This window comes from Microplitis demolitor, chromosome 2, assembly GCF_026212275.2.
Source record: "Microplitis demolitor isolate Queensland-Clemson2020A chromosome 2, iyMicDemo2.1a, whole genome shotgun sequence".
NCBI classification, from domain to species: domain Eukaryota; kingdom Metazoa; phylum Arthropoda; class Insecta; order Hymenoptera; family Braconidae; genus Microplitis; species Microplitis demolitor.
In genome coordinates, this window is record NC_068546.1 from 5,202,408 (window position 1) to 5,217,949 (window position 15,542).

At 28.4% G+C, this 15,542-nt stretch overlaps 4 protein-coding genes across 7 annotated transcripts in view; 1 reads left to right on the top strand and 3 right to left on the bottom strand.

The window, feature by feature from the left end:
- LOC103568754 (TBC1 domain family member 31) overlaps nucleotides 1-15,542 on the bottom strand; it is a 51,888-nt gene that overhangs the window by 19,321 nt on the left and 17,025 nt on the right. For 3 of the 4 annotated variants that reach the window (XR_008403313.1, XR_008403314.1, XR_008403315.1), the window contains exons 4-5: nucleotides 8,587-8,819; nucleotides 8,246-8,519 (exon numbers count right to left, since the gene is read on the bottom strand). The gene's annotated coding sequence lies outside the window, so the exon portion shown is untranslated. Of the gene's footprint in view, nucleotides 1-8,024; nucleotides 8,082-8,245; nucleotides 8,520-8,586; nucleotides 8,820-15,542 lie in introns of those variants that run through there. The other variant, XR_008403316.1, reaches the window with a different exon arrangement.
- Nucleotides 2,437-3,567, bottom strand: LOC128669063 (cyclin-T-like). The gene has a single exon (XM_053743244.1). The coding sequence runs from the start codon at nucleotides 3,565-3,567 to the stop codon at nucleotides 2,437-2,439; it is 1,131 nt and encodes a 376-aa protein (XP_053599219.1).
- Nucleotides 3,788-8,042, top strand: LOC128667284 (adenine phosphoribosyltransferase-like). The gene is made up of 5 exons (XM_053743245.1): nucleotides 3,788-3,799; nucleotides 3,906-3,913; nucleotides 4,025-4,259; nucleotides 5,133-5,211; nucleotides 7,865-8,042. Exons 1-5 carry the CDS (start codon nucleotides 3,788-3,790, stop codon nucleotides 8,002-8,004), a joined length of 474 nt encoding a protein of 157 aa, XP_053599220.1. The 3' UTR covers nucleotides 8,005-8,042.
- Nucleotides 14,117-15,364, bottom strand: LOC128669064 (uncharacterized). The gene has a single exon (XM_053743246.1). The coding sequence runs from the start codon at nucleotides 15,362-15,364 to the stop codon at nucleotides 14,117-14,119; it is 1,248 nt and encodes a 415-aa protein (XP_053599221.1).

Below are 15,542 nucleotides of genomic sequence, written 5' to 3' on the forward strand. Positions count from 1 at the left end.
TATAATACGTGACATATGAGTGAGAGTTTATTAATTTATGGCATAATCTATTAAAAAGTAATGATTGGTCAAACTAAAAATTGGTATCTTAGATACTGATTTTTTCGGCCGAAAATTTCAAAAGTTACTAACTCTTATTTTATAAATTCGATATCACTGATCAATTATTACCTTAAAATATCATTTATTCATCATTATAAATTAATTTACAATATACATAAATCGAATAAGTGGTAAATAATAAAATGAGAACTTAGTATACTAGATACTGATTATTCGCTCATAAAAATACCGAAAATTTTTAAGTCTTATTTTATAAATTCTATCCCATTGACTAATAATTAATATAAAATTATATTTATTCATTATTATAAATTAATTTATTATATACATATATCGAATAAGTGGTAAATAATAAAATGAAAAATTCGTATACTAGATCTTTATATATTAATAAGTACGTTTACTAATTTTTCGGTTCCTCATTTTTTAAATTTTTCTATGTTTATTAAAATAGTAATAACTGCAGATTTAACCAATTTATCAATTCTTTTTCATATTAATTTTAATATACGAAATTACAAATTTTGCTTTTCTATGTGTATCAAATTTTAATATAAATAATAGCCATTTTGTAATATATATATATATAATGATCCTGGTTTGATATTAGTATCGAGAATACTAATTTTAAGTCGAAAATAAACTACAAACTATTTAAATTTTGAGCATCATTTTTTTCCGTGTAAATGCCTCAATACCGGTACAAGACCCAATACCGGAACGATTTGATGATCATTATATTATATTTTAACTCATACGCGCTAAAATTAAATAAAATTTTCTTTATTTAAAACTTTAATATTTTAGTTACAAAATAAGATATAAAATAGATTTTAGAAAATATTTAAAATATGAAAAAAAAAAAAAAATGTTAATTAGAGCAATAGTCTCGGATTAATGACTTTTTTATGTCTCTTAATGGTTTTGCTAAGAAATCAGTCAATGGTCTTAAGCTTATAGAAAATGCATAGAATTACTTTTCAATAATTTTTTTTTTTTTTCGTATATGCATCTTGAATGACATAAAATTCAAGAAAACATATTACAAATATGAAAAAAAATAGTATTATTATATTAATTTTACTGTTCGTCTATTGGTGCACAAAAATGAACCCGTGCCCAGTACCGGAATAGCCAATCATATTAATGTTATCGATAGACATTAACGGTGAGTTTTATTGACTGACTAAATCAAGTACAATATTAATTATTACTGGAGCCCTAATATTTAATGCAGTATTTATAATTGTTATAAAAAATAGATTAAGTATAGATAAACTCTAATTTAAATCATAAAAAATAAATTTTTGTTTTTAGTTTTTTTTTTTTAAATTATTTTTTTAATAAAACCTCAAATGATTTATTTTGTTTCTATTCTTTAGTTCAAAATATTTATTTTCATTGAATTTTCAATAATTTAAAAATTTTAAATACATTTTACATTATGGGCGTGATATAGCAGACATCAGACAAATTCAAAATTATTAATAAATCGAGTAAATAATTAATAATATAAAATTTTAAAAAATGTAAATTCAAAAAATTTTGAAATTAATAGTGCTTTTTTTGTAAATATTATTTTTGTAATTATATATCTTATTTATTTACAATTTCAAATTTGTCTGATGTTTGCAACATTCAAACCCGTTTTATTAAGTTAATATTATTTAATAATTGTTAATATTTTCACTATGAACAAATGCAATTTGATTATTTTTTAATAGGCAAATGTCTATTCTGCATGATGTAATAATAACATTTTTGTTTCTTATTCTACGTTTATAAAAAGATATATAAAAATTTTAAATTTATGAAAATTACTTATTAGCCATAAAATTAAATTACTTTATAAAATAATGAATGATATTAAACTAAAAACTATTGATAAATAAAAAAAATGAGTATTTCTTTTTTTTTAATTTTTTATTTTACAAAAAACAGGATTAAGCCTATGGTGTAATTATAATTAATTTTAAATATAATAATAATAATAAAATAGTTTTATTTGCACAACTTTTAAGTCTTATACAAATTTTTACATATATCATATTTTCATTTAGTAATTAATTTTAAATATATTATGATTTAATTTTTATTTATATTGTAATTGATTATTTAATAATTAAAATTTTATTATTTATTTATTAATTATTTACAAGAATTATACTAAGCTTATTAACTAAAAAAGTGAACTTTTAATACACAATTATGATTAATTTATACAATCAAAATTTACCACATTTACATTAGATACTTAACATTATATTTATAAAATTAATCAAATCTCAAGTAATATTTTATAAAATTAAATTATCGGATGATAAACGATTATTTACAAATAATTACAATCATTATTACGTTGTCTTATTAGAACTATGACAACTTACGTTTTTTAACAGGAACAAAAATACTGCCCGTATCATCATCATGTTTACGTTTATAGCTGTAGTTTCCGATAGCTCCAATTCTTACTTCCACATCTGCTGTAGTTACAGGCATAAGTTGACTACTCGTACTTCCCACAGAATTATCTTGTATTTCTTCAGCTTCAGGTGAAGATACCGACGACCCATCTGAATTAGCAGATTTTTTCTTCGTCAGTCTGTCAAGATACTCGTGATAGCTGATCTTTCGTCTACTTGACTTCCTAATTTCAGCTTTAGCCAAAACATTCTCCTGATCCGATGAACTGGAGCATCTCTCTTTTCGATTCATTAAAATCAATTGGCCAGTTGGATTTTTAAATAAACGCATCACCCGGTTTTTTATTCTAGGTGAAATTTTATTTAATATTTCCTTGAACTCCCTGTCCATCTTAATCAGCAGATCAAACGTCACTTTCCGATCCAGCAACCAAAACCAAGGATTTCCATCCAAGACTTCTGGAATTTTCCATTGCGAGGATCGAATAGTTAAATATATGCAAAACGCCGCCACGACTGCCGGTTTGTATTTGACGCACATTGACGTCATCTGCAAGGTGTTGGTCGCCATCTGCAGAAAAATCTTGCATAGTTCTTTACAAGCGTTGATTTCTTGGCAGAATTTCATAATATACTTATGTGGATGATTCACTCCCATCCTGAATCCTAATGTGGCTAAAAGGATGCGTTCATTTAATATTATAGTCTTGACATGATCCTGGTACTCGGCAGCAGTGGTGTCCAGTTGATAGTTCATGTCTTTTTTCAAGCAGCGATAAAAAGCATTGATAACGTCTTTCAATTTTTGTGGCTCTTCTTGAACCTTTGCCGCCACGAAAATTGCCGTCATTGCCATTTCATAACGATGAAATTTCGACAATGAATGTTGAGTGTAAAAACGGTGCATGTACACTGTAGCTGTATGCGTACAGACTTCCGACAATTTTAGCCGCTTGCCCAAATCATTCATTAAGTAAGCAGCTTGTTGTTTGTGGTCCAGTTCTTTTTCAGTACTTACACCATCTTTGAAACTCGGAGAATTCTTTAACTCTTCTTTGCTAAAATACCACTTTTGAGCCATATTAACTTCACTGTACACTTTATTATTTCACACTGAAATAGCTTATTCACTTCTAAAATCGCACAATTTTATTTTTCCGTAAACTTTTTATTTATTCTCAAGCGAACTGTAGGACATTGAGTTCGAGAATAAAATGACAAAATATTGACGAGACACTGAAATTTAAGGGATTTTATAACAAAGCCATTTAAGATTTTATCCCAATGAAATTGTAGCAACAATGTGTATGGGGGTAATTAGAAAGTAATAGTTGAGGGCTGAAGAAATGTACCTGAGGTAGAAAAGGTTATTAGACTAATGACTATAAATATTATAATCATAAGTGTTTGAATATTCAGGTATTAAAGTAATTAACATTTCTATGAACAAGCTAAAGACCTGATGGCAAATAATTAAGTTCGTAATTAAATATTTATGTCGGGCTCTCAAATAATGAATTGAAAATTTTCTCATATAGGGACATATTTGGAGTTTATCAAAATGTGACAGCTATGCGTGCGATGAATGATTTACTTATTGATCATGTTAAATCATTGAAAAATGTTGATGTAATCGTAGGATTGGATTCACGTGGTTTTCTTTTAGGACCAATATTAAGTACTGAGCTCGGAAAACCTTTTGTTCCTATCAGAAAGAAAGGAAAATTACCAGGAAATATTAAACGCGAGAGTTATACTTTAGAGTATGGTGAGGTAAATTTAATTTTTATTATTAAGTTATAGTATTATATTTAAATATAGGTATATGTTTATAAGTGGGGTCAACATGTATTTTAAAGAGCAAAAAACCAAAAGTAGACCAATGGCTTTGATTCCAATTTCAACCGGAAGCATTTGTCGGCGGATTGAAGTTACATTTGCTTAATTAGATGTTTATTAAGCGTTGGTATTGTATAAGTGTATGTCTATGGTATGAAAATGCTCATATTTTGGATTTTTCTTTGAAATTTTTCAGTTCCGTGCTGCACTGCACTATTTGACATATTTTTCTATTCATTCTATATATTGACTCTCAAGTCAACCACCAAAACACCTTAAAAATATTGAAATAATACAAATATGCTGATTTTCACTATTACAAGAGTTCAAAAATTATTTGTAACTCTTAGATAGACCTTCCTATCGCCACCGTCCATCTTACGGCTGTAATAAATTACATTATTATTATTATGAGAAAAAAATTAATTTTTGAAAATCAACATGATTTTGTGTTATTCTTACCAATTTTGTACACATTAGTTACAAGGTTCGGATAGATATCTAGTGTTAGAGACATAAACTCATACAGAAAATTTAATCTGCAAGCACTTGGAACTTTGAAAATTGTCATGGCCCCCACTTCCACACAAATACCTAAATATATACAATTAGTAATAATATTTAAAAAAAAAACTTTTTTGATAAACGAAAATGAAAAAGTCAAAAGTCTCAAGCTTATAAATTGCACCATTATATTTATCAGTATTGTAAAGTATTTAAAATATATATTTCTAATATAGTGTTTTGAATACTTTTGTAAGATATTTTATATGTGATTGTTGGTTACAAAAAAATGATATTTTTCAGGCTACAGTTGAAATCCAAACAGACAGTATAAGTAAAGGAAAAAAAGTATTAATTGTTGATGATCTACTAGCGACTGGAGGTAAAAAAATTGATTTCATTTATGATTTATTGAAATTACGTATATAAACATATCTATTTTTGTTAAATTTTCAGTCATTGGTTTGAAGAAAGCAGCTAAAAAAACATTAAAATTAACTTGACAAAATTTCAATAGAAATAAATTAATTATTACATTTGTCTTCATGATAAAATTTTTATAAAATTTTGCCATAATTTATTATTAATTCATTAATTTTTATCTGTAAATTCAAAAATGAATCTCGTTTCAGATACGATAATGGCATACCCTAGTAGAAAATACCATTGAAAAGGTATAAGGGCATTTAAAAAATTTTGTTATCACTACACTGTGGAAAATCGGGAGAGAATACGGATTTTATTTCAATCCGAAGTTTTCAAAAAACAAAATCGTATTTAAAAGCGTAAAAGCGACAGCTCATTTCTGTTAAATGTATCTGAAAGCTAATGAAATTAGCTTTAATTTTCGTTATTTAACTTTCCATTCCGACAATTTTTTCGAACAAATTAATGACAGATTTTTTAAAAAAATTGAAAAAAAAAATTTTACGGCTTTAACTCTCAATATCTTATAAATAATACGTTGCAGGTTAATGCGATTAATTACATCTTGTAGCTAATGACTTTGTCTAAAAATGAACCGTTTATTCATTATGACGTTCAAACGCAACTATATGATTAATTATAAATATTGAGCCTTGTCGTCGCGATAGCGTAAACGATTTTGAACGGATTTAAACGAAACTTGACACACATATTTTTTGGTTCAATAGTTTGGTCAAATTTGAAAATAAGCTAAATCGGTTGATTAGTTTGGAAGTTGTAGACATTTTTAATTTTTCAAATTTGAGATACAAAATTATTTATTATTAATTTATCCATAAATTACTTAAAAACAAAAATTTATGTGGATCATCATTGAAAGTATTTTAAAGCTCATCTAATTAGCTTCAATTTTTGTTTCTTCACATGCCGTTTTGACAAATTCTTTACATAAATTTTTAACCTTGAAGTTCATATGGAAAACGTCTAAAAAATTTAATTTTTTGACTAATTTTTATTTGATAGCTTGAAAATAAATATATAAATAATAAGAAATCTACTACCATTTCGGCTGCCAAATGACCTTTTTTTTTATTATTTACAGTCGACAACCCGTCATAAGCCTGGTCTAAATGACGGGGGGTAAATTTTTCTGGAAATTTCAGTCTTTCTACCACCGTACGTTTAGTTTTGTTCACGACTATTCGTTATAAGCCTGTTTTATTTTATATGATTTTAAACGTCATATTTACATTTTGTTACATACGCGACTATCCTGATTTTTCTGGTGCTTATAGCGCTAAAATAAATACTTATATTTTCATAAAAATAATAATTTTATTGATAAACATAATGCTCAATAAAACTTTTCAATTGTAACAGAAGCTTTAAATTTAATTTATGATTATAATTATGAACAGTAAATTATATTTTGCATAATAATGATTAAATTATTCTCCGCGAAACATAGATAGTAAATTTCCATCATTAATTTGTCTATTTTTTCCTATTGTTAGTTTATAATTTAGACAATTTTAACGGAGGCTTATAACTGGTTCTCTGGTACAAAACTCCTCAGAGTGGTTTAATGGGGGAAGCTGTTTGGACTCAGTACCTCCCGATTGAGAGGAAGAAGCTTATGAAGAGCAGGTATATAACGGGTAGTCTACTGTATAACTTTGAAAATTTTAAACAGCTGCTATTTTCAAACAAATTTCGTTAATTTTTTAATTTATTCAAGACATTGTTTGTAAATATATATGGAGCATTCCACGCCAAATCGGACGGTTTCAAAAATTTATTTTTCCGAGTTTCTTAATTTTTTGGTATTTTTTAGTACTCCTCAAAAGAGGCTGGTAAATTTTATGATTTTTTTGATGAATGGTTCAAAAAATATCGAATTTTAGAAAAAACCGCTCTTTTTATGGTTTTTTGATGATAACTTTCGTAATAATGGTCGAAATTCAATGTTTTTTTTTCAAAATTTTCGTTTTTAGATGGCCTTTACAAAAAAAAAAAAAAAAAATATAAAACAAATATACGAAATGTTTTTAATCGAGATTTTTGAATTTCAAGTTTTCAACTGTGTTTTCAAAAAAAGGTGTATCCTTCGATTTTCTTGAAAATTTTCTATCTTAAACTTCTATCCATTCTGCAACTTCTAAGCCCGGTCCAGTAATGGGCCTTCCATAATTACTATTTTTTTTTTTCGATTTTTGAAAATTGAAATAAATTTTTTTTCGCTATAAATAATTATCAGTACCGATTATTGACACTATATACTTGTTTTTCTTGCATATTATGAATTGATTTCAATAGATTTTTGTTCTGTGTAGGGATTTAGAAGCATTAAGTGAAAGTTGATGCTATTCATAAGCAGTTATAGTAAACGTTTTTATTTATTTCGAAGCAAATGAAACATTAGATTTGCTATACAATAAGCTTAAGACCATTACAGGAGCTCAAAAATTCCATATAATTATTCGAAAAAGCGACGAAACTGTATAACAAACTTTTTTAATTATTTCCGTGTTCTTTTGAAAATTTTATGTTAACGATTTTTATTTTATTTTATTTCATTTATGTTTCATGCTTTGCGCTTTTAATTTCAGGAACTATGTCAGCTGCCATTAAATTAATTGAAGCGATTGGCGCCGAAGTTGTTGAGTGCATTGTATTAATGGAATTAAATTCACTTAATGGCCGATCAAAAATATCAGTACCTGTATTTTCATTAATCCAGTACAATTAATAAAAATATTTAATCTCGTGATAAATTTTATAAATTTACATTCCAATGTAAATGTTTTTATAACCAATTGTCTTTTTCTACAATTTATATCTCAATTTTAAATAAATTAAAAATTAATATTTCATTACTTTTTTTTTATAAAAATTTCAAATAAATCAGTCAACAAAATCATGACTTAAAAAAATAATTTACATGATTAACTGTTTGATTAAAAACAAAAAAACATATTTAATTTATTTACCTTTAGATTAAATAAAATATTATATAATGTCTCTATCTTTTACACTTAATAGTTTTTAAAAATTCTCCAACTTCTTCTTCAAGTGCCTCCACATCATTTCGTAGTTTATTGTAAGAGTTAACTCTTGATCGTGAATTAAATTCATCACTCGCAGAATTAATTTCTGTGAGATTTATACTTTCGCTCAGTGGCAATTGTCGATAGAGTTTTTGACGTTCACTAGCAACTGAGGCTTCAGATACTCGAAGCTGCTCATTATAACATCGTTGTAATTCTAAACAAATAATAAAATTTATTTTTATCAAAAATCTTTAAAAATAATGATGATAAATTATCAATACCTCGAAGTCTCTGGTTTTGAACTTCTTTGATAAAATTGTCCTTTTCATCTTCTAATCTTTTTTTCTCAATATTCTCCAACACTTCTTGTCGTTTTTTACGTAAAGTTATTTCTTCTTCTCTTAAATTAATCAACTCAGTCATTTTTTCTTTATTTTCAATAATAAATTTAGGATATTCTTCGAATAAAAATAATGGATATGGTCCATCTGGTGGTAATGCACAGAATGTTTCTCTAAAAAAAAAACAAAAAAAAAATTATTTCAGTATATTAAATTGCAAGTACTAAAATTAAAAAATAAATAATTAGGGGAGCGTGTGATCGCCTCGATTATAAAAATTTAAAAAAATTCATCGAATAATAAATTTTGAATTTAATTTTATTCTTTAACTCTTATTATGGTATCACAGAAAAAACAGAATATTAAAAATTAAAAAATAACAGTAAAATGTGGAGTCTGTTATCAATAATTAGTACTATTATATGTTTAATGCAAAGTAGTTTACTAATTTTTGTAGATTCCTAAAAATTACTATCAATTATTTCAAAAAGTAAGTAAATATTATTACTTTTAGGTATAATACGTGACATATGAGTGAGAGTTTATTAATTTATGGCATAATCTATTAAAAAGTAATGATTGGTCAAACTAAAAATTGGTATCTTAGATACTGATTTTTTCGGCCGAAAATTTCAAAAGTTACTAACTCTTATTTTATAAATTCGATATCACTGATCAATTATTACCTTAAAATATCATTTATTCATCATTATAAATTAATTTACAATATACATAAATCGAATAAGTGGTAAATAATAAAATGAGAACTTAGTATACTAGATACTGATTATTCGCTCATAAAAATACCGAAAATTTTTAAGTCTTATTTTATAAATTCTATCCCATTGACTAATAATTAATATAAAATTATATTTATTCATTATTATAAATTAATTTATTATATACATATATCGAATAAGTGGTAAATAATAAAATGAAAAATTCGTATACTAGATCTTTATATATTAATAAGTACGTTTACTAATTTTTCGGTTCCTCATTTTTTAAATTTTTCTATGTTTATTAAAATAGTAATAACTGCAGATTTAACCAATTTATCAATTCTTTTTCATATTAATTTTAATATACGAAATTACAAATTTTGCTTTTCTATGTGTATCAAATTTTAATATAAATAATAGCCATTTTGTAATATATATATATATAATGATCCTGGTTTGATATTAGTATCGAGAATACTAATTTTAAGTCGAAAATAAACTACAAACTATTTAAATTTTGAGCATCATTTTTTTCCGTGTAAATGCCTCAATACCGGTACAAGACCCAATACCGGAACGATTTGATGATCATTATATTATATTTTAACTCATACGCGCTAAAATTAAATAAAATTTTCTTTATTTAAAACTTTAATATTTTAGTTACAAAATAAGATATAAAATAGATTTTAGAAAATATTTAAAATATGAAAAAAAAAAAAAAAATGTTAATTAGAGCAATAGTCTCGGATTAATGACTTTTTTATGTCTCTTAATGGTTTTGCTAAGAAATCAGTCAATGGTCTTAAGCTTATAGAAAATGCATAGAATTACTTTTCAATAATTTTTTTTTTTTTTCGTATATGCATCTTGAATGACATAAAATTCAAGAAAACATATTACAAATATGAAAAAAAATAGTATTATTATATTAATTTTACTGTTCGTCTATTGGTGCACAAAAATGAACCCGTGCCCAGTACCGGAATAGCCAATCATATTAATGTTATCGATAGACATTAACGGTGAGTTTTATTGACTGACTAAATCAAGTACAATATTAATTATTACTGGAGCCCTAATATTTAATGCAGTATTTATAATTGTTATAAAAAATAGATTAAGTATAGATAAACTCTAATTTAAATCATAAAAAATAAATTTTTGTTTTTAGTTTTTTTTTTTTAAATTATTTTTTTAATAAAACCTCAAATGATTTATTTTGTTTCTATTCTTTAGTTCAAAATATTTATTTTCATTGAATTTTCAATAATTTAAAAATTTTAAATACATTTTACATTATGGGCGTGATATAGCAGACATCAGACAAATTCAAAATTATTAATAAATCGAGTAAATAATTAATAATATAAAATTTTAAAAAATGTAAATTCAAAAAATTTTGAAATTAATAGTGCTTTTTTTGTAAATATTATTTTTGTAATTATATATCTTATTTATTTACAATTTCAAATTTGTCTGATGTTTGCAACATTCAAACCCGTTTTATTAAGTTAATATTATTTAATAATTGTTAATATTTTCACTATGAACAAATGCAATTTGATTATTTTTTAATAGGCAAATGTCTATTCTGCATGATGTAATAATAACATTTTTGTTTCTTATTCTACGTTTATAAAAAGATATATAAAAATTTTAAATTTATGAAAATTACTTATTAGCCATAAAATTAAATTACTTTATAAAATAATGAATGATATTAAACTAAAAACTATTGATAAATAAAAAAAATGAGTATTTCTTTTTTTTTAATTTTTTATTTTACAAAAAACAGGATTAAGCCTATGGTGTAATTATAATTAATTTTAAATATAATAATAATAATAAAATAGTTTTATTTGCACAACTTTTAAGTCTTATACAAATTTTTACATATATCATATTTTCATTTAGTAATTAATTTTAAATATATTATGATTTAATTTTTATTTATATTGTAATTGATTATTTAATAATTAAAATTTTATTATTTATTTATTAATTATTTACAAGAATTATACTAAGCTTATTAACTAAAAAAGTGAACTTTTAATACACAATTATGATTAATTTATACAATCAAAATTTACCACATTTACATTAGATACTTAACATTATATTTATAAAATTAATCAAATCTCAAGTAATATTTTATAAAATTAAATTATCGGATGATAAACGATTATTTACAAATAATTACAATCATTATTACGTTGTCTTATTAGAACTATGACAACTTACGTTTTTTAACAGGAACAAAAATACTGCCCGTATCATCATCATGTTTACGTTTATAGCTGTAGTTTCCGATAGCTCCAATTCTTACTTCCACATCTGCTGTAGTTACAGGCATAAGTTGACTACTCGTACTTCCCACAGAATTATCTTGTATTTCTTCAGCTTCAGGTGAAGATACCGACGACCCATCTGAATTAGCAGATTTTTTCTTCGTCAGTCTGTCAAGATACTCGTGATAGCTGATCTTTCGTCTACTTGACTTCCTAATTTCAGCTTTAGCCGAAACATTCTCCTGATCCGATGAACTGGAGCATCTCTTGTGACGACTGCGCGATATTTTTAAGTTTTAAAATTAAGTTAAAAGAAAAAAAAAGAGAACCAAAAAAAAAAAAAAAAAAAAAAAAAAATGTGCGGGGCACCAGAAAATAAATAATATATGGCCCTGGGAGCAAGCACCGGAGAGCCTACGATGGCCTTGACGAGTCGTGGTAGGAGGGGAGGGTTAGTTCACCGACCGCCGCTAGAGCGCGTCGTCCCTTGCGGTATGGTTCCCAAGTAGAACGGATTGCTGAAGATTTATAAGCCATTCGACGGGACTGCGGAGGCAATCAGTCTTATTCCGAGATTTATCCGACAAGCATCTTGGCATACCGAGGTACGAAAACCGGAGCAAGTAGACGACTAATTTGAAAAGGTATTTCCATTTATTTGAGTCTACTCTTGTAAAACAATTCATTCCATTTCATAACGTCGATTCGCACGATTTAGAATAAAATTACCTGCAGAAAAATCTTGCATAGTTCTTTACACGCGTTGATTTCTTGGCAGAATTTCATAATATACTTATGTGGATGATTCACTCCCATCCTAAATCCTAATGTGGCTAAAAGGATGCGTTCATTTAATATTATAGTCTTGACATGCTCCTAGTACTCGGCAGCAGTGGTGTCCAGTTGATAGTTCATGTCTTTTTTCAAGCAGCGATGAAAAGCATTGAGAACGTCTTTCAATTTTTGTGGCTCTTCTTGAACCTTTGCCGCCACGAAAATTGCCGTTATTGCCATTTCATAACGATGGAATTTCGACAATGAATGTTGAGTGTAAAAACGGTGCATGTACACTGTAGCTGTATGCGTACAGACTTCCGACAATTTTAGCCGCTTGCCCAAATCATTTATCAAGTAAGCAGCTTGTTGTTTGTGGTCCAGTTCTTTTTCAGTACTTACACCATCTTTGAAACTCGGAGAATTCTTCAACTCTTCTTTGCTAAAATACCACTTTTGAGCCATATTAACTTCACTGTACACTTTATTATTTGGCGCGATACCGACATGGTCTGGGTTCGACTCCCAGTTCGGGCTATCTATATTTTTCTCAATTTATTTATAAATTGTCTTATTGAGAAGGTTTGCATGTTTTAGGTTTCCACTATATTAAATTCGAAAATGTTTTGAACCGCAATTGTTTTATTGCAATTATATGATTACGCATTGACCAGTAGTCAATACCAAAATAGGCGACGAGTGAAATGAGTGGCAAGGTTGAATGTAAGTTTAACTCAGCTTTATTTTAAGTGAAGCGTGCTGCTTCCTACAAGTTCAAAAAGATAACTGATTACATAAAAATAGCTAAAAATCTAAATTACAATTTTTGCGAGGGTGGGGGCTAGCTAGGAAGTAGGAATCCGGAAACAACTATTGGTTTTCCTTGTGATCAGGCTTCAAACAAGGGATGAAGGATCGGTCATTGGCTAGCGCTTGGAAAAATGGGTGCGTAGGAGAGACGTAGGTGGACCCTTGGTGGGCCTAGTGGAGAGGGAAGCGAAGAGGCAAGCAAAAATGGCGGAAGGAAAGTCCCAAGGACGCTAGGATCGTGGGACTACATTAAATTACATAAAATTTTACTTTTTTTTTATAACTGAATACCGAGTGCACCCTTTTCTTATTTGGTGCGAGGCTTATGGCCATATAACATAAAAAATAGAGAAAGTTTTATGATTTAAGCCTTTGCAGATGTACGTTCCCTTTCGCGACAATAGCAAAAGGCCTTGAAGAGCTCATTAGGTATTTTTTCTAGAATTGGAAACTTAAGAGTTTACAAACCAAAAATGTGCAAGGCAGATGTTTGAGTGTAGTAAAATAAAAAAAAATATAATAAACTAAAAATAACAGAAATGAAAGTAAAATACAATACAAGTTTTATGCGTGGGAAAATGACAAACTATTACAATAATAAAATATTTGAGATTGTTACGAGCTAAATATGAGCTAGTTTGATTTTAATCGACTTAAATAATATCTCAAATAATAATAAAAATAATGATAAAATGATATCGCAAATAATGGTAAATTAGTTTAAATCAGAGGAGACGGAACATGCCGCCCCCCTTGAACTATATGAGTTCAAATGTGATTAATCTTGGACGTCTCCCTCAAACGGCAATGGACATTGTTTCTTCGTACAACGCTTGTATTCTCCGGAGTTGGTCTTGACAGTGGCGGCCCGAACTATGCCATCCCTCCTGGATGAATTGCGCTAATACGTCCGATGAGCCACTGAAGAGGAGGTAGATTGTCTTCGGCAATCAGCACTAGAGTGCCGAGCTGAAGATTATTGTGCTCCTTTGTTTTTCCTGAACGATTAATAAGTTGATGGAGGTATTCCTTATACCACCGTTGCCAGAAGTGCTGCTTGATCTGCTGCGCATGTTGCCATGCGGACAATCGATTTGAATTGGTGTCAGTCCAATCTTCTTCTGGGAAGCTCGTCAGAGGACCACCGATAAGAAAATGACCGGGAGTTAAGGACAGAGGATCGTTGGGATCCGAGGACATGGGAGATATAGGGCGAGAATTTAAAATTGCCTCGATTTCTACCATACATGTTTCAAGTTGATCATATGTGAGCAATGTATCACCCACGGTGCGTACTAAATGGTGTTTAAAGGATTTGACGGCAGCCTCCCAAAGTTCTCCAAAATGCGGGGCTCTGGGAGGAATAAAATGCCACTTTATTTTTTCCTTTTCAGCATATTTCTTTATAGAGTTCTTATGTTCCGTGGATTGCAAGAGATTATAAACTTCCTCTAGCTCACGATTGGCACCTACAAAGTTAGTAGCGTTATCCGAGAAAATGTCGGTAGACTTTCCACGTCGAGAAAAAAGGCGCTTTCGAGCCGCGATAAAGGTCTCACTTGTGAGATCGCTCGCGATTTCAAGATGCACCGCCTTTGTGACCATACAGACGAAGACCACCACGTAAACTTTTACCCTTTGCCGATTGCGATGACGTTTTCCTTTAATGTATAATGGTCCGCAATAATCGACGCCTACGCGAAGAAAAGGGCGCGCTATAGATACGCGATATGAGGGCAATTCGCCCATCGGGTGATCAGCCACGCGAGGTTTGACTCGAAAGCAAGTTATACACTGATGTATAATTTTTCGCGTGATATTGCGACCGTCTAACGGCCAATACGTTTGTCGAACGGAGTATAGCGTCGTTTGAGTGCCGGCATGGAGTAACTTTACATGCTCGGCTCTTATAATAATTTGCGTGATGTGATGATTTGAGGGTAGTAATATAGGATGACGTTGTCCCTCCGGTAAGTCCGAGTGAGCAAGTCGGCCACCGACTCGAATAATCCCCGTAGAATCAAGGAAAGGATTTAGGGGTATCAAACGACTGTTGTCTGGAATAGGACTCCCATTGTTCAAGTGATTAATTTCTTTTGAAAAGGCTGATGATTGAACCATCTTAATTATTGAATTTAGTGCTACTGAAATTTCCGATGGCGCTAACTGGTTAAATATTCGTAGCGATTTTTCGCGTTTTAAATTATTAAAGAACCGTAAAACATATGCAATAATTCGAATAGTTTTATCGATAGATTCGTAACGCTCAATCAGTGAGTATCCCCGTAATTCTAACTTA